Below are 20,933 nucleotides of genomic sequence, written 5' to 3'. Positions count from 1 at the left end.
TAATGGTATTCGTATAGCGCTGAATCATGTGCAGAGACAAATCAAAGCGTTTTCGCACCAGTCATTCACACGCATGCATAACTCTAAAACTGGAGAAACTAAAGACAAGGAAGAGGCAGGCAAGGGAGGCTATTTTGGGAAGAGGTGGGTTTTAAGGCCAGACTTGAAAGAGCTGAGTGTGGAGGCTTGACGAAGCAAAAGAGGAAATTCATTCCAATTGCAAGGTCCAGAGACAGAGAAAGAACGGCGGCCAACAGTCGAGTGTTTGAATCTTGGTATGCGTAAACAGAGTGGATCCGAAGCCGATCGTAGTGAGCGAGATGGAGTGTAGAGGTGAAGGCAGCCACAGAGATAGGAAGGGGCAGTTTTGTGAATACATCTATAACATAGAGCTAGAGTGCTGATCTTGTACTTTATTCGGTGTGAGACAGGGAGCCAGTGGAGATGTTGCAAAAGAGGAGTGATGTGCTCAGATCTTTTCTTTCTGAGGACGAATCGGGCAGCAGAGTTTTGTATGCGCTGAAGTGACTGGATGGATGAAGCAGGCAAACCAGACAATAGAGAGTTACAGTAGTCAAGGCGAGAGAGAATGAGAGAAACGACAAGTCTAAATGTTGCGTCAGTGGACAGATATATCAGGACTGACATGTCTGACTGATAAATTTTTGCATGGACAGTGTATTGTCAAGGACAACACCGAGGTTCCTGACTGACGTGGAAAGAGGGATGGATGTACTGCCAAGTTTGATTGTGTCAATTGTGATGGAAGACAGTTTTTGTTTAGTTCCTATGATCATTGCTTCAGTTTTGTCCGCGTTCAATTGTAACTTATTTAGAGTCATCCAGTTTTGAATGTCCAGGAAGCAGTTGGATGTTTCTTTCAAGAGCGACAACAATTGTTCAGGGCTATCACTCTTCTGGAGTTGAGTGTCATCAGCATAAGAATGATGACTGATATTATGGCGGTTGATAATTTCAGCGAGAGGAGCTGTGTACAGTGTGAAGAGCACTGGGCCTAAAACAGATCCCTGTTTTAGGGACTCCATGTTCGATTTTAACGGGTTCAGATTGGAAATAATCAACAATGACAGACTGGAATCGATCAGTGAGATAAGATTTGAACCAGTTTAGAACAGTGCCGTTGATACCAAATGTAAACTGAAGACGGGAAAGAAGGATTGAATGGTCTATCGTGTCAAAGGCGGCTGACAAGTCGAGAAAAGTGAGAAGGGAAATTTTTCCTGAGTCGGACGCTATCAGTAGATTGTTCAGAATGTGGAGGAGAGTAGTTTCGGTGCTGTGGTCAGCGCGATAAGCAGACTGAAATGGGTGGATGAGATTGTTGAAACAGAGGTGGTTGTTGAGCTGCATCAGAACTTTGTCAGAGTCACGTTAGACGTATTAGAGAAATGTCAGACAAGGCAGGTTGGTATAAACGAACTCTTACAAGTGCAGGACTGACATGAGACGCGTCGCCTCTGACAAAATATTCTTTTGCTGCACTGTTCAAATGCAGTCTTTAATCAACTGACGCAGGACTCTAAACACCTTAACATATACAACGATTCCATTAGACAGACATTCAAACTATTTTGAAAAGGAATTATCCTTACTGCACAGAGGAAACATATTGATATACGGAACTTGAATTGAAATTCTAGAAAATCCTTATTGCAGGCAGCCGCGAGTTGTGGACCGTGGCACTTCGCAAGTGAAGCCATCACCTCGCAATTCTAGTCTTTTCAAAACGATCATCATATATATGTATATATATATATATATATATATATATATATATATATATATACGTGTGTGTGTGTGTGTGTGTGTGTGTGTGTGTGTGTGTGTGTGTGTGTGTGTGTGTGTGTGTGTTCAGACTGGTACGGGGACTGGTTTGATCACGTGTTGGACTGGGAGAAAGCAAAGAGCGATCATCCGGATGATATCTTCTTCTCCTGCTATGAGCTGATGAAGAGGGTAAACATTGTGTGATGCTGTGATGATTGATGAATAGATTTAATTTATTCAACTTCTATAACAGAGAGAGAGAGAGAGAGGGAGAGAGAGAGAGAGAGGTGAAAGATGTCTGACATAGACTGTGACAGCCAGTCACCTAGTTTAGCTTAAACTGCAAATGAATTGTCATCCCATTCTGTTCGCGTTGTTTCTTTACATATTGTTTTGTTTCCTAAAAAAAAAAAAAAAAAAAAAGAAGAAGAAAGCACACACAAAAAAAGAGAGAAAAAAAGGCAGTGAATCGGTTCCGATTAATGTTTTACATACAGTTCATTAGATATACAAATGGTCAACATTTTTCACATAAGATCAGGACTACATTATCCGTTCATTTCGTAGATATTCGTAAACAGAACTGTTTTGTTTATTTGGTCTATATAATAGCAGTTACAGATAGAATACAGAAGACTGGATCATCTTCAAAACAACAGAAAGTGATTTTTTTTTTTTTTTTTTTTTTTTTTTTTTTAGAATGAACAAGTGAGTTGAACCAACTTCGACGGAGTAGAAAATAATGTAACATCTCCTCCAATTTGACTGGGAAATAAGTGAGGCAAAGACAGAAAAATGCCGAGGTTTGCCTGCCAGACATAACAACCCAGTGTGAAGATGTTTTATTCTTTGGAAACTATTTAGCTCGAGTTTGTGAAAGTAGCTCAGCAAAACTTTCCATTTAAGATATACTATGAAAACAAATATGTTTTTTTCGTCGAATTTGTCTTTGGCGTTCGCAAAAAGAAATGGTCTGATAAGAAAACGGGAGTGTCAGACTTTACTATCCTGTGGGGGCTTTGCATACCACTCACAGTGAGATGCCAATAATGCAACAAATGTGTGCTTATTATCCGGATGATAGTTTAAGCAGGACCATCAGTAAGTGTATATCCTTCACTAAACGCATCTCGCAGTCAGTAATATGATTTGATAAAATGTTAACACTGATACTTTGAAAATGGATATTAATTCTTATATCATTAGTCACACACACACACACACACACACACACACACACACACACACACACACACACACACACCACCACCACCACCACCACCACCACCACCACCACCACAACCTGAAAAATTTCCAGTGGGCACCCTTTTTTATAATCCTAATGAAGAAGTGTCAATAGTTCCAGACCGTGAGTGCGTTCTGCTTGTTTCTTTGACGGCACCAATCCAAGGGAAGTCATCCAGCACACCCACTGCTGCATGTAACAGGATCCTGTGGGACAGATCATGAAGATAGACCAGTTCCTGGGCCTCAACAGGGGCAGACAACTGTGTGAACAAATCGCTGAAGCCTGTGAGTTCTCCAAACTGAAGGCAGCGAAAGAACCTCAGAACCCAGAGATCCACGGAGAGAAGGCGTGGAAAAAGGGAACTTCTGGATATTACAGGAAAGGTCAGACAACTCTTTCAATTACTGGTTCAGTAACACTATTCTGAACAAGAGATGTAGGGGTGTTCTGTGACTTTATATCACTGTTGTTATCTCTGATTGTTTCTGTCTGTGTGTCTGGTTGTCTGTCTCTCTTTCTATCTCATTTCAAAAAAAGATATAGGGCTATTGCTTGCTTTCAAATTAAAAAAACCAAACCGAAATGCTGCAAAACCAGATTGCATTATTGGAAAACTGTTGAAGTGAGCATGTAAAACAGAATCGATTTTCACCATTTCAAATGTGTTTTTGATATAGGATTTCATCCTGATGACTAGGCTGACTATATTGTTCTCCCTCTTCAAAAAGATAATATCATCCGAATAACCCTAACATAGAGGAACTGCTTTGTCTGATATAAGCTGATTGTTGATCAGATCTATTATAAACCATGGATTGCATGAATGGGCTGAAAATAATCGTACCAACAAATGTCAAGCAGGACCTAAGCGTGGCTATTCTACAACAGATCATCCGTTTACTTTGATGACGTTTGTATATAAACAATTTTCTCTCAACAGTAAATTGTATGCTGCATTCACAGATTGAAAAAAAAGTCTTTTAATTTAAGCTTTGCAAAATAGTTTGTTGAACTTGATAATAAGATGCATTCATGGTCCTTGCTGACACAAATGCTTGCACACTGATTCACACATTTATTTAGAAATGGTGGGAGACAGGATGAGAGGCAGACAGGCTGACAGACAAGTTATGAATGTTCTGTCTGTATTGTCACTCCACAGGGGAGATCGCAGACTGGAAGAACTGGTTCACGGTGGCACAGAGTGAACAACTTGACGCTGTCTTCAAGAAACGGATGTCGGAGAGTAAGCTCCCCTTCTTCTTTGAATAATATGACGTCACCTGCCGAGTTACACCGGAAGCAGAGACTGTAACTGGCAATGAAGAGACAATGTGGTGGTGTGGGGCTTGGAAAACAGAGATCAGATGGGAAAGCTTTGTGTCTGTTGAGCATACACCTTCGTAGACCTCAACCGTGCAGCATATCATATTTGCACACACACACACACACACACACACACACACACACACACACACACACACACCTGAAGTCCTGAAGTATGTCACCAGACTATGTTATTTTGATTGATCAGAAATGTGTTCCAGTTTTCTGCTGACTTGGCAGATGTCAGAAAGCAAGCTGCCCTTCTTCTTCGAATGACGTCACCTTCAGTGCTTTTTGACTCACTTGTGTAAACAAAGTGAGTCTATGTTTTTACCCAGTGTTCGGTTGTATGTGTGTATGTGTCTGTCTGTCTGTCAGTCTGTCTGTCTGAATGTCTGTGTGTCCGTGGTAAACTTTAGCATTGCCATTTTCTCTGGAAATATTTTGTCTGCCAATGCCAAATTTGACTTAACATCATAGGAAAAATCTTCACAGTCATACCAATAATAGGTTGTAAATCTCCCGAATTTAGCCGTATTTCCGAATCATTAACAGTTTATTCCGTTGATGTACGGTCCGGATTCCGAAAACCGCTGTTTCCCCTTCGCAGCTTCCCGATTGTCTGTTGACAATACGCCATGACCTCGTTTTTCTTGTTCGCAGTTAAAAGCAAAGAAATACACATTCTGGACAGAACACAAACTACATTATTGACTTGTTTGCTGCATATGAATATTCTAAAGTGGACACTGAGTTAACTAGAATGAACAGAAAAGAAAATTTGAATTGACCGTTTCACTGCCTCATCTACTCGGTACTGGTCAGTGCAGATCTTGACAAAACATGTTGCAAAGCCTGACGTGATGGCAACGTCTCCTATACCGCCGAATAAAAGGAATTTCTTAAATAATCATCGGCGTGTTTACTGCACATGAATGTTTTAAAGTGGATATTGAATTAACAAGAATGAACAGAAAAAAGAAATTGAATGGAAGGTATCGGTAGTTTCTCAGTGAGTGGAAAGACAAAGCTTGTCGATCACTGTAGATCTATAAAAACGTACATATATTGCAGTGTTTTTGAGGCGAAGGGAACGTCTCCTTTACCTCGGACTTGAAAGAAAATTTTCAAATGCAGGAGATATACCAAAATAACATGATTGAAACCGCGTTATGACCGATTGATGCTGTCGATTTATTCTGCTAAAAGAACATGCTCAAACCAACATTTCTGAACGTTGACATCGAACCCGCGTAAGTGCAGTGGGTAAAACCACTCATTCTTGACCCAAACATCCATGGTTCGAATCTGCATTGAAGACTTTTTCTTTTCTTTTCTTTCTTTCCGCGAAGCTGCATATAATCATGATAACAATTAGAGAGCACATTTCAACAAACTAAGTTTTGATTTTAAATTTTTTTTTTTTCATCTTTGAGTGTGTGTTACAAGTGAGCCTTGAAGGCCTTGCCTTTCTTGTTGTTTCTTTTGTTACTGGAGCTCAGATTGTTTCTTTTCTTGTTCTGTTACTCATACTTACATGGGCAACAAACATTGTACAGCAGAAATATATACATATGTCCGTGGGTCCTACCAGCTAGATTTACATTGCCAGAAGCCTCTCTAGATTTCGCCTTCTTAAGACACATTTACCTTTGATTTGCATGTTATTTTTGCTGTGTTTTTATCTGTGCGTGTCATTGCCACCAACAATTTGACAAAATCGTATTCCTTTTTTTTCCTTTTCTTTTCTGTTTATTTTTTTTTACATGAAAAATACAACATAACATAAAAGAACAAAAACAAAGCTACATATCAGTCATACAACATCAGTCAAAATTATCTGTGTGCTTTTCTTCAGATGGACAATCGTTTTCTTTTTTGTGAAGTAACAATACAAAGGTAGTATACAGATGTGCTCTACTGTGTAACACGATGCTTCGTTAGTTGTTAAGTAAAATAACTTTTTTATCTCATGAGTGTGCCATTTATCTAGGCGGTACCCAAAACACAGATTTCTCACAAATTTGTCACCTAAGAAATGTCACAAACCACATAACGTCCACTGTTTACTTTGTGTTCCATGAACTTACTTTCATTTGTACAGTGCATATCTATTATTCACTTTTTTAATTCATCAAAGGAACGACTGTCACCGGTCGCTATAATCACTGCAGACTAAACAGTGACATGTCGTCACTACGATCACAAATTTCCACCCAGTCTTCTATACAGAATACAATATCATCTCCAATGAGAGAAATTCATTAGAGTTGTATACCAAAACAACAAATGATTGAATTTTTTTTTTACAGAAATTGTAATCATTCAGTAGTGACACAAGAAAGATATAAAGTATATAAAAACCAAGTTGACGTAAATCGCACATATGTACACTCGTCACTAATCATGCATAGGCATATTATCAACTACAAGTAATTCAACGGTACTTTGAATTAAAACAGGACATTTAGAGTACATACGAACAATGCACGCACACACACACACACACACACACACACACACACACAAACACACAAACAAACAAAATCGCACGCACGCACGCGCGCACGAACGCACGCACACACACACACACACACACACACACACACACACAAACACACAAATCGGAAATATACTTCCAAATAATTTCTTTTGTTTTCTGTGGCTAATCAGTAGTGATTCTATTAAATATGTTACTTTGATAATCAGAAACATGTTCAGGAAACATGTGGACTAATGTCATGCAGTTTTATGATTCATCTATTTAGTTAGTTTTTCTTATTTGTTTTGTTGTGTTCTGTTTATTTGTTTCAGGTCATATTTCGTTTGTTTGTGCATTTTTGGTTCATGCCCTTCTTACTTCTTAATACGAAATAAAATGATTCGAATTTCAGTGTTAGTTTGTATTAATTCTAATATACCTATAAACCTCTCCTCTCTCTCTCTCTCTCTCTCTCTCTCTCTCTCTCTCTCTCTCTCTCTAGCTCTATCTATCTATCTATATCTCTCTCTCTCTCTCTACCACCACACATTTGGTACCATTCTTGTGGTTTAAAAACAGCAGGAATCACTGGCCTGTTGTTAGTTCCTTTAACAAGTATTCAATGCATCTGGCCTAAAGTGAGTAAATCATCTAAGCCTGAGGCTGAGTCTGTCTGTCTGCCTCTCTCGCTCGCCCTCCTTTGCGCTCGCTCTCTCTCTCTCTCTCTCTCTCTCTCTCGCTCTTGCTGTGTTTACCATGCATGGCACGAAGGCAAAGCAGGTCATGACACATTTACATGTATTTTCTCAACAACGGAATAAAGCCTCAGTTATCTGAGTGACTGTGCTATTTGTCGAGTTTCACCAGTTTCACTCAGTCTCTCATTCAGTGCACCAGTTACTCTCTGGACACCCACGGACACAGACACAAAGAGAACGAAGACTTTGAGGTGAGTGCTTTCGTTTTATAACGCCAAAGAAAGAAGATGAAAAAATCAATAATGCGTCAACAGAAATAAATCCTAGTAACATTTGTGTGTGTGTGTGTGTGGAACTATATTCCTTTTGGTACACTTTGGAAAAATAATACCTGAATTATACAACTTTTCTACAGATCTATTAGTCATTCTCTCTCATGCTCTCTTGATGGCTTTCACAGTTAAGATATCTGTCATTGTCATTGGCATTGTCATTCTCTCTCTCTCTCTCTCTCTCTCTCTCTCTCTCTCTCTCTCTCTCTCCTCCTGCTCTCTCTCTCTCTCTCTATTATATATATATATATATGTAGGGGAGGGGCGAGGGGGGCATCGGTAGTAATATCCCATTTCTACGTTATATATATTAGCCAACCAATCTTTTGTTTGTAATTTTGTCTGTTTTCCTCCTTCATTACCTTTTACCCTCATAGGCAGTTGCGCTATAAACAAATATATCAATGACAGTTTTGTTTGCTTGCTTTTTCTTGCTCTGTACCGTCATATGGCATGGAATTCATATATATATATATATATATATATATATATATATATATAAGCCAAATGCGTACAGGCTAGGCATATATTTAACAATCGGAAATAAAGACGTGGTCTTGTCTTCTCAGATTCTCAGAAAATATTTAAGGACAAAGATGATCCGAGCAGTGCTCAAGGATCGCCATGGCAACGACTTGTACTTTGGAAACGCTGGTGAGATTTGGATTCCCCCTTCACCACACATTGAGGACTACAGGGAACAGCTGAAAAAGATACGTCATTTGGAACTGCGAGATGGTGATTTCATTCTTGCGTCATTCCCTAGAAGTGGTGAGACACCCGCCTCCTTGTCCTCTTTGTCCATTTCTTCATCACCATCCCCTTTTAATTAGTATAATAATTATGAAGATGATGATAATTCATGATGATAAGAATAATAATAATAACAAGAATAATAATTATAATGATCATCATCATTATCATCATAATCATAATCACAGTAATAATCATAATGATAATATAACATCAACAACAAGTATACTTATCTAAGGCTTCATAAAATAATAAAAAATAAAAATAAAAACACAGATAAGTGGACAAATTAAACATGGACTAGTGCACAGAAAGAGAAGAACACAGACAACTAAACAAGAGAGATGCCCCTCGCAAAATCCACTTGATAGTAAAACCACTACCCTTGCAGACAGATGAGGGTGACCCCCAAGGAGAGCAGCCCTACTTTCACAGAGAGATAATGGACGAGTGTACAAGAGATAACAGTCGAGTCGTGTCAAGCATGACAAATGTCTCTTTTTCTTTGGTGAGCAGTGTGAAGACCATATCTGTTGTCTTCCAAGGGTTTGAATTCAGTCACACACACACACACACGATGTGTGTGTGCGTGCGTGTGTGTGTGTGTGTGTACTGTGTGTGTGTGTGTGTGTGTGTGTGTGTGTGTGTGTGTGTGTGTGTGTGTGTGTGTGTTGGAACCTCAGTCAAACTACCCACTTCATGAAGACCCTAGTGCCAGCCACGACTGGTCTCCCTTTCCTGCACACATTTTTAGATCCGCAAGTAAGCACATATTTTGTTGTTCATTTTAGATTCTTCAAAATTTATGTTTAACTGCTTTAAATACTTTTTTCATTTGTTCAAACAGACATGAGTTCCAAGTTAACAAAGGCAATCATCATGTTCTTAATGCTTATTTGTGTTGGGTCTCATTGACATCTGTTTTGGACTCGAACTCTGAAACATATGTCCAAGCTAGACCGACAAAAAACAATGGTTTCTTTAGGATGAGACTTTCAATCCTGAAGGATTTCAAAGTCCAGTATCTACAAAGACAGGCAGCTGGCAATAAATTCAGTCTGGAAAGCGTTTTCACATCCTCATTCCCACTTTGTCCGCACCAAATTCCTTTGATGTTGACTTGTTTCAGGTACTTTCTGGCATCACCAGATCCTTTACATGCTGTTGCATAATACCACGGACTATTTGGGTCGAGTGGAACAAGATCATTTGGAGTGGATAGAATTAGAAAAGCTGCCCAGACCTGGAGGGGCACAGATCTGCGTCACCCATCTGAAGTAATAAAGAGAGTGTGGCATGCCATGATATGTTGCACAAACCAAGGAAAGAAGACTTAAAAGACGACATAAAACGTAATGACGAATAATTCAAAACAATGATGAATGTCAATACAATTCAATTCAATTCAAATTCAATTCAAAACGCTTTACTGATCCACATAGAAATTAACGTCTGCAATCACAGGCTCGTTGTAGACACCAACATGAAAATGAACATATGCACCATAAAACACAATAAAAGGAGTCAAACACAAACTCACAGTAGAGAATGACAGACTAAACCCCGTACCCCCCCCCCCCTCCTCTACTCACCCCCAATCCCCACCCTCCAAAACACATACACATGCACGCACTCTCAGACAATAAATCATTGCACAACAATTTGTACAAATAGAAAACATTCAGCACATAAAATATAAGTATTTAACCCACACTCCCACCAACGCCTATACACACACATTAAGAAAATGTATTGTACAACAATGTAAAAAAAACCTTTAACAAATAGATAGTATATAAATGTAAAATGCACACACACACGCGCACGCGCTCGCGTTCAGACAACAGGGTATTGCACAACAATATAAACAAATAAAAATATCCAGCAAAATAGAACATCCATCAAATAAATCGTATCTATAAGTAAAATGCACACACACACACACACACACACACACACACACACACACACACACACACACCACTTCTGTCCGACCGTCGACACTACTGTCATCATGGGTGTATTTCGTCTGTCAAAATTGTTTTCAGTCTGTCAGTCAGTTTTCTATTGTACATGTCGCTATAAGTCTCTTGTCTTATACCCACCATCCCATCCGCTTTCCTAATGACTTTTTCTAACCTATATTTGTCGTGTTTGGTCAAGTTCCCCCCCCCCCCTCCCCTCAGCACACGGCGCCTTAAGTTAAAACGCCGCAGACAACAGATGTGTAAAACATTTCCCCACCTCCCCCCCTTTCCCCAACCAACCCGCACCGCCACCCACCCACCCCCACTCCCTGTTGTCTTAGTGATCTTAGTCGATCACAACTGATTGGTATACATACATACAAACATTATCTGAAGTAGTTTGCGTCTTCGGCTCCGATGGACGAACAACATTATATATATGTATGTAATTCTATCAAGTATAAATGCATTCATATATGCATGTCCATATAGATGACTGTATTATCATTCAATATATTAGGCATACTTATAGTATGATTTCTTTACATTCATATTAAGTATTGTATGTATGTATGCATGTGTGTATGCATGCATGTATGTATGTATGTATGCATGCATGTATCCATGTGTATCAACTGATTGTGTGATAAAAACTCATGGATTCACTGATTGATGGACAGATGAATAATACATGGATGAATGAAGGAACGGACGGACAGACGGGTGGATGACTGTATTTCATGTGTGACAGGTATCACAGTCTACCCCAGCAGGCAAGAGAGAAGAAGGTGAAGGTCATCTACTGTTACCGGAACCCCAAGGACTGCTGGGTGTCGTTCTACAACATCACCAACGGCACGAGATTCAGACCATCCTATGACGGCACGTGGTCCCACTTCTTTGAACTCATGATGGACACAGGATGTGAGTGTTGGTGGACAGTACTGAATGGTCCTGGTTTCGAATCATGTGAAAGCCACACCCTCCTCTACTGCATCCCCCAGTTCCCTCAGCCCACGTATAATACACCTTGAACACTGGTGCGGATGGTAGTCTTTAAGTTTATACCTGAAATATTTCTGAGGTCCAAACATGCGTGTCACGTGAGAAAATGAACAATGAACGACACTATATTTGTACAAATTCTTTGTTGAAAAAGGATACGAAAACAAAGCATACTTGCACGTGCTGTACTCAAGCATCGTGCTCACCCGTGTACATACAACCCGATTTCAACGCTGAGACGTCACAAGTGTCATGAACAATATGAAGCAATGCAATTATTTGTAATACATTGTCAATCAATACAACGGAATGCAGTGTGGTCTTGTCCAGTACCCTAAGTATGATTCAATTCAATACAGCATTGTTACTGCAAATGCTGCTGTAGTGTCTGATGGCTTCTTCCTGGCCAGTTATTTCATCTACTGCTGGATCCGCTCCTGATATTCCTTCTGGTGATGCTATCAGAGCCATCACCATTACTTGATTTATTCATACCATTGCTTAATTACTAATGCCACTACTACCACCATCAATATAAAAATGATGGACAGGTCAACGTTTGTGAAGTGACTGTGGTGGTTGTGATATATATATATATATATATATATATGTGTGTGTGTGTGTGTGTGTGTGTGTGTGTGTGTGTGTGTGTGTGTGTGTGTGTGTGTGTGTGTGTGGTGGGAGTGGCCTTGTTGGCTATCATGAAGCCATGAACTGAGAAATATCATAACTTATAAACAATAAGGTCCAATAGAAAGACTATGAAGAACGTGAGATATATTTTAGACAATACTGTTTATACTTCAAACTGGAACCTTCAATATCAAACTCTCTACAAATGTTCCGATAACGACTTGTGTCATAAACCTATCTTTTTATATTTTAAGAGCCTCAGCTTCCAAACAATTAAAGGGTCGTGACTGACTGATGGTACATCACCTTTTATCAATCTGTTTCAATCTAGTCTTTAAACGACAATCCCAGGAGTGTATACACCACAACAAATACATCTGAATTTGATAGTCATTCCAAATTGTATAAACCAAATTGTATGAACCTTAGATGATACTTAAAGCTCCGCTGAAATTCCAGAAACTTCTTAATTCAGACACGCACCAGTAGTGAACTATGACACTTCGTGAGCGGAGCCATCATCCCACAGTTCTAATCATTTTAAAGCCATTATTAGACGTGTGTGTGTGTGTGTGTGTGTGTGTGTGTGTGTGTGTGTGTGTGTGTGTGTGTTTTCAGACTGGCACGGGAACTGGTTTGATCACGTGTTGGACTGGGAGAAAGCAAAGAGCGATCATCCGGATGATATCTTCTTCTCCTCCTATGAGCTGATGAAGAGGGTAAGTATGGTGATGTTTTGAAGGTTGGTGTGTTGATTCAAATCATTTAACCAAAAGGAACTTCATATATACACTGAAAGATATATATGTTTTGATTTAGAATCTGACAACTGGCCTTAGGTATATTCAAAATTAAAAACCCGCAGAGAGATTATAGTACTCGCAGACGTCAGTTTTTAATCCAGTATTAAGTATTATAAGGCGAGCTGGACAGTGACAGTTTAGTTTTCACTGTAGTTTTATTGTTGTCCTTTCTTTTCAGGTTGTTTTTATCTGAATTATGAAATGAATCCGTTCCATTTAATGTCTCAAACACCGTATGAAAATCTTACAATGTGCGAGATGTACAAACAGTCAACTTTCTTTCGAATGGCGTTTACCATTAAACACAGAAAATTAACAGAAAACATGATATGGTGTACGTGAAACTCGTAATAACAACTGATAGATATTGAAGGCTTTTGAGTACTGAGTACAGAACTCTTCATCATCACGAACAGCACGAAAAATAATCTCTTTATTATTATGGATAGCTCTGCACCGCCTTCTTCAAAGGAATAAAATTATACAGAATGAGGGTAAATAACTCTAATGGAGAAGACCGGAAAGTCCTCTGGAACAAAGTAACATCCTCTTCCAGTTTCATTAGGAAATAGTTGAGGAGCACAGAAACATCGAGGGATGCCTACCCAAACCCACTATCCAGTTTTGAAAGAAAAACAATGTTTATAGCACTATTACTTTTGTGTTTCAGAAACTATTTAGTTCAATGTTGTGAAAGGTACTTTTGGCAAATGTATCAATTCAAATATTCTAAGCAATGAAAACCAAGTTATTTTTATTTTCATCTAGCTGCCTTGGATTGAACATGAGTGGCAGTCGGTCAGCTCTCACACACCCTAATAGTGCCAGTCGTATGAGAAGATGAGAACGCGAGTATTGACCATTCTGAAAGGGCCATAAACAGCAAACCACTCACAAAAAGATGGCTTCGTACCTCTCAATGTGAGACCAGCTTCATCTCTGGCTGACTGTTTTAGCAGGACAAGAAAAGTTTCGGATCTCTTGATCAATTTAATGGACGGAGTCAACAATCTGATAGAACTTGATACATGTTATCACTGTCTAAATACATAATTATATCATCCGCATGGTAGATGAGGTTATGACTAGTAGAATTTGTATAAATACAAAACTAAAAAAAGTGAACATTTCACCACTACACAGCTCGAATGTCGGGAGTGAGCAGAGGGAATCTTCGATGTCAAGCAACAAGTAAGTGCTGTTGCTTTTGGTAAAATAATGGCACTTGCGTCTGCTTTGACTTCACTGATTTTCCCACAGACAGTTTAAGGGAGATCATTGTGTTGGAACACAATTCAATTTCTGCTCCTTTCTTTGATGGTACCAATCCGAGAGAAGTCATCTAAACCACCCTCTGCCGCCTGTTGCAGGATCCTGTAGGACAGATCATGAAGATAGACCAGTTCCTGGGTCTCAACAGGGGCAGACAACTGTGTGAACAAATCGCTGAAGCGTGTGAGTTCTCCAAACTGAAGGCAGCGAAAGAACCTCAGAACCCAGAGCTATACGGACAGAAGGCGTGGAAAAAGGGAAATGCCGGATATTACCGGAAAGGTCAGACAACTCTTTCAATTACTGGTTCAGTAAACACTATTCTGAACAAGATATGTAGGGGTGTTCTGTGACTTTATATCACTGTTGTTATCTCTGATTGTTTCTGTCTGTCTGTCTAGTTGTCTCTCTCTTTCTCTCACATTTCAAAAAAAGATATAGGGCTATTGCTTGCTTTCAGATTTTTTTTAAACCGAAATGCTGTAAGACCAGATGTCATTATTGGAAAACTGTTGAAGTGAGCATGTAAAACAGAATCGATTTTCACCATTTCAAATGTGTTTTTGATATAAGATTTCATCTTGAGGACTAGGCTGAAGATATTGTTCTCCCTCTTTAAAAAGATAATGTTATTCGAATAACCCTAACATAGAGGAATTGCTTTGTCTGATATAAGCTGATTGTTGATCTATTATAAACCATGGATTGCACGAATGGGTTGAAAGTAATCGTACCAACAAATGAAAAGCAGGACCGAAGTGTGGCTATTCTACAACAGATCATCCGTTTACTTTGATGACGTTTGTATATAAACAATTTACTCCCAACCGTAAATTGTATCCTGCATTCATAGATTGTAAAAAAAAGTCTTTTAATTTAAGCTTTGCAAAATAGTTTGTTCAACTTGATAATAAGATGCATTCATGGTCCTTGCTGACACAAATGCTTGCACACTGATTTACACATTTATTTAGAAATGGTGGGAGACAAGATGAGAGGCAGACAGGCTGACAGACAAGTTATGAATGTCCTGTCTGCATTGTCACTCCACAGGGGAGATCGCAGACTGGAAGAACTGGTTCACGGTGGCACAGAGTGAACAACTTGACGCTGTCTTCAAGAAACGGATGTCGGAGAGTAAGCTCCCCTTCTTCTTTGAATAATTATGACGTCACCTGCCGAGTTACACCGGAAGCAGAGACTGTAACTGGCAATGAAGAGACAATGTGGTGGTGTGGGGCTTGGAAAACAGAGATCAGATGGGAAAGCTTTGTGTCTGTTGAGCATACACCTTCGTAGACCTCAACCGTGCAGCATATCATAGTTGCACACACACACACACACACACACACACACACACACACACACACACACACACCTGAAGTCCTGAAGTATGTCACCAGACTATGTTATTTTGATTGATCAGAAATGTGTTCCAGTTTTCTGCAAGCAAGCTGCCCTTCTTCTTCGAATGACGTCACCTTCAGTGCTTTTTGACTCACTTGTGTAAACAAAGTGAGTCTATGTTATAACCCAGTGTTCGGTTGTATGTGTGTATGTGTCTGTCTGTCTGTCTGTCTGTCTGTCTGTTTGTCAGTCTGTCTGTCTGTCTGATTGTCTGTGTGTCTGTGGTAAACTTTAACATTGCCGTTTTCTCTGGAAATATTTTGTCTGCCAATACCAAATTTGACTTAAACATCATAGGAAAGATCTTCACTGTCATACCAATAATAGGTTGTAAATCTCCCGAATTTAGCCGTATTTCCGAATCATTAACAGTTTATTTCCTGGATGTACGGTCCGGATTCCGAAAACCGCTGTTTCCCCTTCGCAGCTTCCCGATTGTCTGTTGACAATACGCCATGACCTCGTTTTTCTTGTTCACAGTTAAAAGCAAAGAAATACACATTCTGGACAGAACACAAACTACATTATTGACGTGTTTGCTGCATATGAATATTCTAAAGTGGACACTGAGTTAACTAGAATGAACAGAAAAGAAATTTTGCATTGACCGTTTCTCTGCCTCATCTACACGGCACTGGTCAGTGCAGATCTAGACAAAACATGTTGCAAAGCCTGACGTGATGGCAACGTCTCCTATACCGCCGAATAAAAGGAATTTCTTAAATAATCATCGGCGTGTTTACTGCACATGAATGTTTTAAAGTGGATACTGAATTAACAAGAATGAACAGAAAAAAGAAATTGAATGGAAGGTATCGGTAGTTTCTCAGTGAGTGGAAAGACAAAGCTTGTTGATCACTGATCTCTGTAGATCTATAAAAACGGACGTATATTGCAGTGTTTTTGAGGCGAAGGGAACGTCTCCTTTACCTTTGACTTGAAAGAAAATTTTCAAATGCACGAGATATACCAAAATATCATGATTGAAACCGCGTTATGACCGATTGATGCTGTCGATTTATTCTGCTAAAAGAACATGCTCAAACCAACATTTCTGAACGTTGACATCGAACCCGCGTAAGCGCAGTGGGTAAAACCACTCATTCTTGACCCAAACATCCATGGTTCGTATCTGCATTGAAGACTTTTCCTTTTCTTTTCTTTCTTTCCACGAGCTCAGATTGTTTCTTTTCTTGTTCTGTTACTCATACTTGCATGGGCAACAAACATTGTACAGCAGAAATATATACATATGTCCGTGGGTTCTACCAGCCTAGTATTTACATTGCCAGAAGCCTCTCTAGGTTTCGCCTTCTTAAGACACATTTACCTTTGATTTGCATGTTATTTTTGCTGTGTTTTTATCTGTGTGTGTCATTGCCACCAACAATTTGAATCGTATTCCTTTTTTTTCCTTTTCTTTTCTTTTTTTTTTTTTTTTTTTTTACATGAAAAATACAACATAACATAAAAGAACAAAAAAACAAAGCTACATATCAGTCATACAACATCAGTCAAAATTATCTGTGTGCTTTTCTTCAGATGGACAATCGTTTTCTTTTTTGTGAAGTGACAATACAAAGGTAGTATACAGACGTGCTCTACTGTGTAACACGATGCTTCGTTAGTTGTAAAGTAAAATAACTTTTTTATCTCATGAGTGTGCCAATTATCTAAGCGGTACCCAAAACACAGATTTCTCACAAATTTGTCACGTAAGAAATGTCACAAACCACATAACGTCCACTGTTTACTTTGTGTTCTATGAACTTACTTTCATTTGTACAGTGCATATCTATTATTCACTTTTTTTAATTCATCAAAGGAACGACTGTCACCGGTAGCCATAATCGCTGCAGACTAAACAGTGACACGTCGTCATACGATCACAAATTTCCACCCAGTCTTCTACGCTGTCATCCCAGATTTCAATATATCACTCTGCATCCTCTTCCTTTTTTCTTTTTTTTTTACCCGGACTTTCTTGGGTCGACCACCGTTTTATTTTGTATATAAATTACACAATCAACTAAACAACATGGAAATAATCAAACCAATACTTGACGCTCCATAATAACTATATGTCATAGTAATCAGTAGCATTTATGGAATAAATACAACTTTTCATTTACGGATTTTGGGCTTGTTTTAAAAAATAAAAAAAGACAATAATATGGAAGTAATCCGCACAGTATCATATGATATATCATATCATATCATATCATATCATATCATAAATCATACAATCATGTGTACCAAACTTAGAATCAATCTCTCTCTTTCTTTCTTTTCCTTCCCTTTTCTTTGTGGCCTCAGCTGCATGCAGCACCAGAACGTGGTGTTTTTTTTTGTTTGTTTGTTTTTTGTTGGGGTTTTTTTTTTTTGGGGGGGGGGGGGTTGTTGTTTTTGTTGTTGTTTTTTTTTTGGTGCTTTCACACGCCTTCTTCATTGGCAAAAAAACAAACAAACAAAAAAACAAAAAAAACACCTTTTCCTTTCCTTCTGTTTTCTTTCGCCTTTTTTTTTCTTCTATATAACATGTCAGTTTTCAATTAATATAATTATGTTGGTACATCTAAATGTATTCAAAGTAGTATTCTTCCGAATACACTAAGTTCTTTGTCTGAATATTCAGTTTTCATGGACAATTTCAGTGAATATTTTAACAGTATGCATGTGTTTTCAGTTGTCTGTGATTTAGTTTGCTCTGATGTGAGTGTGTGGATTCTGTATGTGAGACAACCATCGAAATCATCTTAGTACAATACACACACGTCGAAAAACATGCAACCAGGTCAACATTAATTATTGGAGGAAGGAAAAAAAAGGAGAAGAAGAAGGAAAAAAAAAAAGAAGGAAAGTTGACGCCCGGACAGGAGGCAGGTTCCGCCCTCCCCGGAAACGACGTACAGTGATTGTTCTTCTGCCGAACGCATTGATCAAGGACGCTCGCCACATTGTCCTCAGGACAACTCGTCGTATAACACATGAAAGTAAATGACATACTTGACATTATACAATGCACATTGTCGACATTTTAGCAATAATGATACAAATAAAAGATACGAAAGTGAATATGTGAAAGGTGTTTGCGTACAGTGTGTGTGTGTGTGTGTGTGTGTGTGTGTGTGTGTGTGTGTGTGTGTGTGATCTTTTTTTTTCCCCCTTTTTTTTTTTACATTTACTAACATGGATTCAGTTGACTTCTGAGGCCTAGCTCTCTTTCAAAAATGCATTGTATAGAGAGGGAGGACTCAGTTTTTTTGAAAATGCTTATACACATTTTGCTTACAAGGATTATGTAATTGATGTATTTGTAATTTCCAAGCAGGCGTTCTGATTTGTTAATACCAAAAAGTATATCAGTTATTGAAAGTTTCAATCTAAGATCTGTTTTTAAATTGATCGATTTTTCTATATAACACCAAAAACTGCTTACAAGTGGACATTCAAAGAAAAAGTGTTCAATGTAATCGACTGTGTCTGGACAATAAGAACATTTATTATTTTCTTTTACTTTCATTTTACAAAGAAGAATATTTGTTGGATAAATGTTGTGTAGAATTTTCCATTGAAGAACTTTTAATCGTACTTCTTTTGTAACATCATTGGCTCTTGACCATGCTGACTTATCTAAATGTATGCCAAATTTTCTTAACCAAAGTTTTTCCGCAATTGGAGTTACAATTTCTTCATTTTCAAGTAATATATTCTTAATAATTCTAGGTTTTGTGTTATACTTGCTAACCTCCCATACATTGGATTCTGTATTTTTCCCCCTTTCTGTATCTACTGAATCCATGTTTTGGGGAGAGAATGGATAAGAAGATTATATTCAAGTATCAGGTTTGCTTTGTTCTGTCCAATTTGTGTTTGTATTTCTTCTAAAGTAAGTATTCTGTTTTCACTTGCATGAATTCCATCTTTAATCAGTTCTATCCCATTTGCTTGCCATGTTTGAAAAAATAACGTTTTGTTTTTGTATGTGATCAAAGAGTTGTTGAATAGCATCTGATTCTGGAAGTTGCTGCTGTTTATTATATTGTGTGTTGCTAAAGATTTGTTTTCTAAAAAGGTAATTACTATACTCCACCAGAACACATTATCGATTCTATCTAAACCCTTGACGTCTCTTAATTTACAGTTGATATGGAAAACCCTGTTATATTTTGCAAGTTTTCCAACATGCCATTTCGGTATTAAGCACCAGTTTTGATCTTCATTTGCTTCATGAAGTTTTCCTGCCCACTGTAAATTAAAGCATTTTTGTAAAGTAATCATATTTATCATTTTAAGGCCTCCAGCATTGTATTCAGCTTCCATGACTTTCCGTTTTATCTTTTCAAATGCCTTTCTATTACTTTGTTTTTTCTGCCATAGAAACCTGTAAAAAGTGGTGTTCATTTTGCATAGAATACTGTGTGGAAGACCAATGGACTTCATTACGTAAATTAACTGACTAATTAAAAAAGTCTTTATAACTACTACTTTACCTTGAATACTGAGATCACGCTTACTCCATTCCTTTATCAATATATTAATATGGTCTTTTCTTTGTGTCCAATTATCTGCAATTTCCTGTGCCATCTTATCTGCTTGAAAATAAATACCTACGATTTTAATTTTACTGACTAAAGTAAATGGAAGAACTTCATTTCCGTTATGCTGACCAATCCTCATTGCCTTCGTTTTTTCTGTGTTCAATTTCAAGCCAGAGAATCTTTCGAATGCCGTAAATATTTCTAAAGCTTTCATCATGTCTTCTCTATTTCTAAGGAACAAAGTAGTATCATCAGCCATTTGTTTGATTTTTAAGTGAGTTGGATTACCGTTACCAGAACATGAGGGTACTTTAATGCCCACGATTGTATGATTTCTAATTTTTATAGCGAGCAATTCTACAGCCAAAACAAATGCTAGTGGAGAAAAGGGGCATCCCTATCTAATTCCACACGTTACTGCAAAGGGTTCAGAAATCCAACCTCCGTGTTTGATGCAGCTGGAAGAGCCATTATTTAAAACGTGAACCCATCTTTGGAAGTCTGGTCCAAAGCCGAAAACGTCGAAAACCTGTAAAAGAAACGTTTTAGATATGGAATCGAATGCCTTACAGTAATCAATGGCTAGTAAATACCCGGTTTCTTTACGCTTACTTAAATAATTTATTACATCGTCAATAGATCTTATAATTGTTGCAATATTTCTACCATGAATATAA

At 38.3% G+C, this 20,933-nt stretch overlaps 3 protein-coding genes across 3 annotated transcripts in view; 2 read left to right on the top strand and 1 right to left on the bottom strand.

The window, feature by feature from the left end:
• The window catches only part of LOC143295513 (sulfotransferase 1B1-like), a 12,475-nt gene extending 5,565 nt beyond the window's left edge, over nucleotides 1-6,910 (top strand). Inside the window, exons 5-7 of the mRNA XM_076607239.1 lie at nucleotides 1,877-1,977; nucleotides 3,237-3,420; nucleotides 4,200-6,910. Coding sequence (XP_076463354.1) covers nucleotides 1,877-1,977; nucleotides 3,237-3,420; nucleotides 4,200-4,309 — 395 coding nt within the window. The 3' untranslated portion in view covers nucleotides 4,310-6,910. The remainder of the gene's footprint in view (nucleotides 1-1,876; nucleotides 1,978-3,236; nucleotides 3,421-4,199) is intronic.
• LOC143295515 (sulfotransferase 1B1-like) overlaps nucleotides 1-20,933 on the bottom strand; it is a 380,130-nt gene that overhangs the window by 50,566 nt on the left and 308,631 nt on the right. The window lies entirely within an intron of this gene.
• LOC143294616 (sulfotransferase 1C2-like) lies at nucleotides 8,472-18,030 on the top strand. The gene is made up of 6 exons (XM_076605992.1): nucleotides 8,472-8,613; nucleotides 9,758-9,905; nucleotides 11,347-11,519; nucleotides 12,852-12,952; nucleotides 14,407-14,590; nucleotides 15,362-18,030. Exons 1-6 carry the CDS (start codon nucleotides 8,472-8,474, stop codon nucleotides 15,469-15,471), a joined length of 858 nt encoding a protein of 285 aa, XP_076462107.1. The 3' UTR covers nucleotides 15,472-18,030.

This window comes from Babylonia areolata, chromosome 20 (genome assembly GCF_041734735.1).
Source record: "Babylonia areolata isolate BAREFJ2019XMU chromosome 20, ASM4173473v1, whole genome shotgun sequence".
NCBI lineage: Eukaryota > Metazoa > Mollusca > Gastropoda > Neogastropoda > Buccinidae > Babylonia > Babylonia areolata.
The sequence above is the reverse complement of the archived record's forward strand: the minus strand, read 5'-3'. Positions and strand labels throughout refer to the sequence as shown.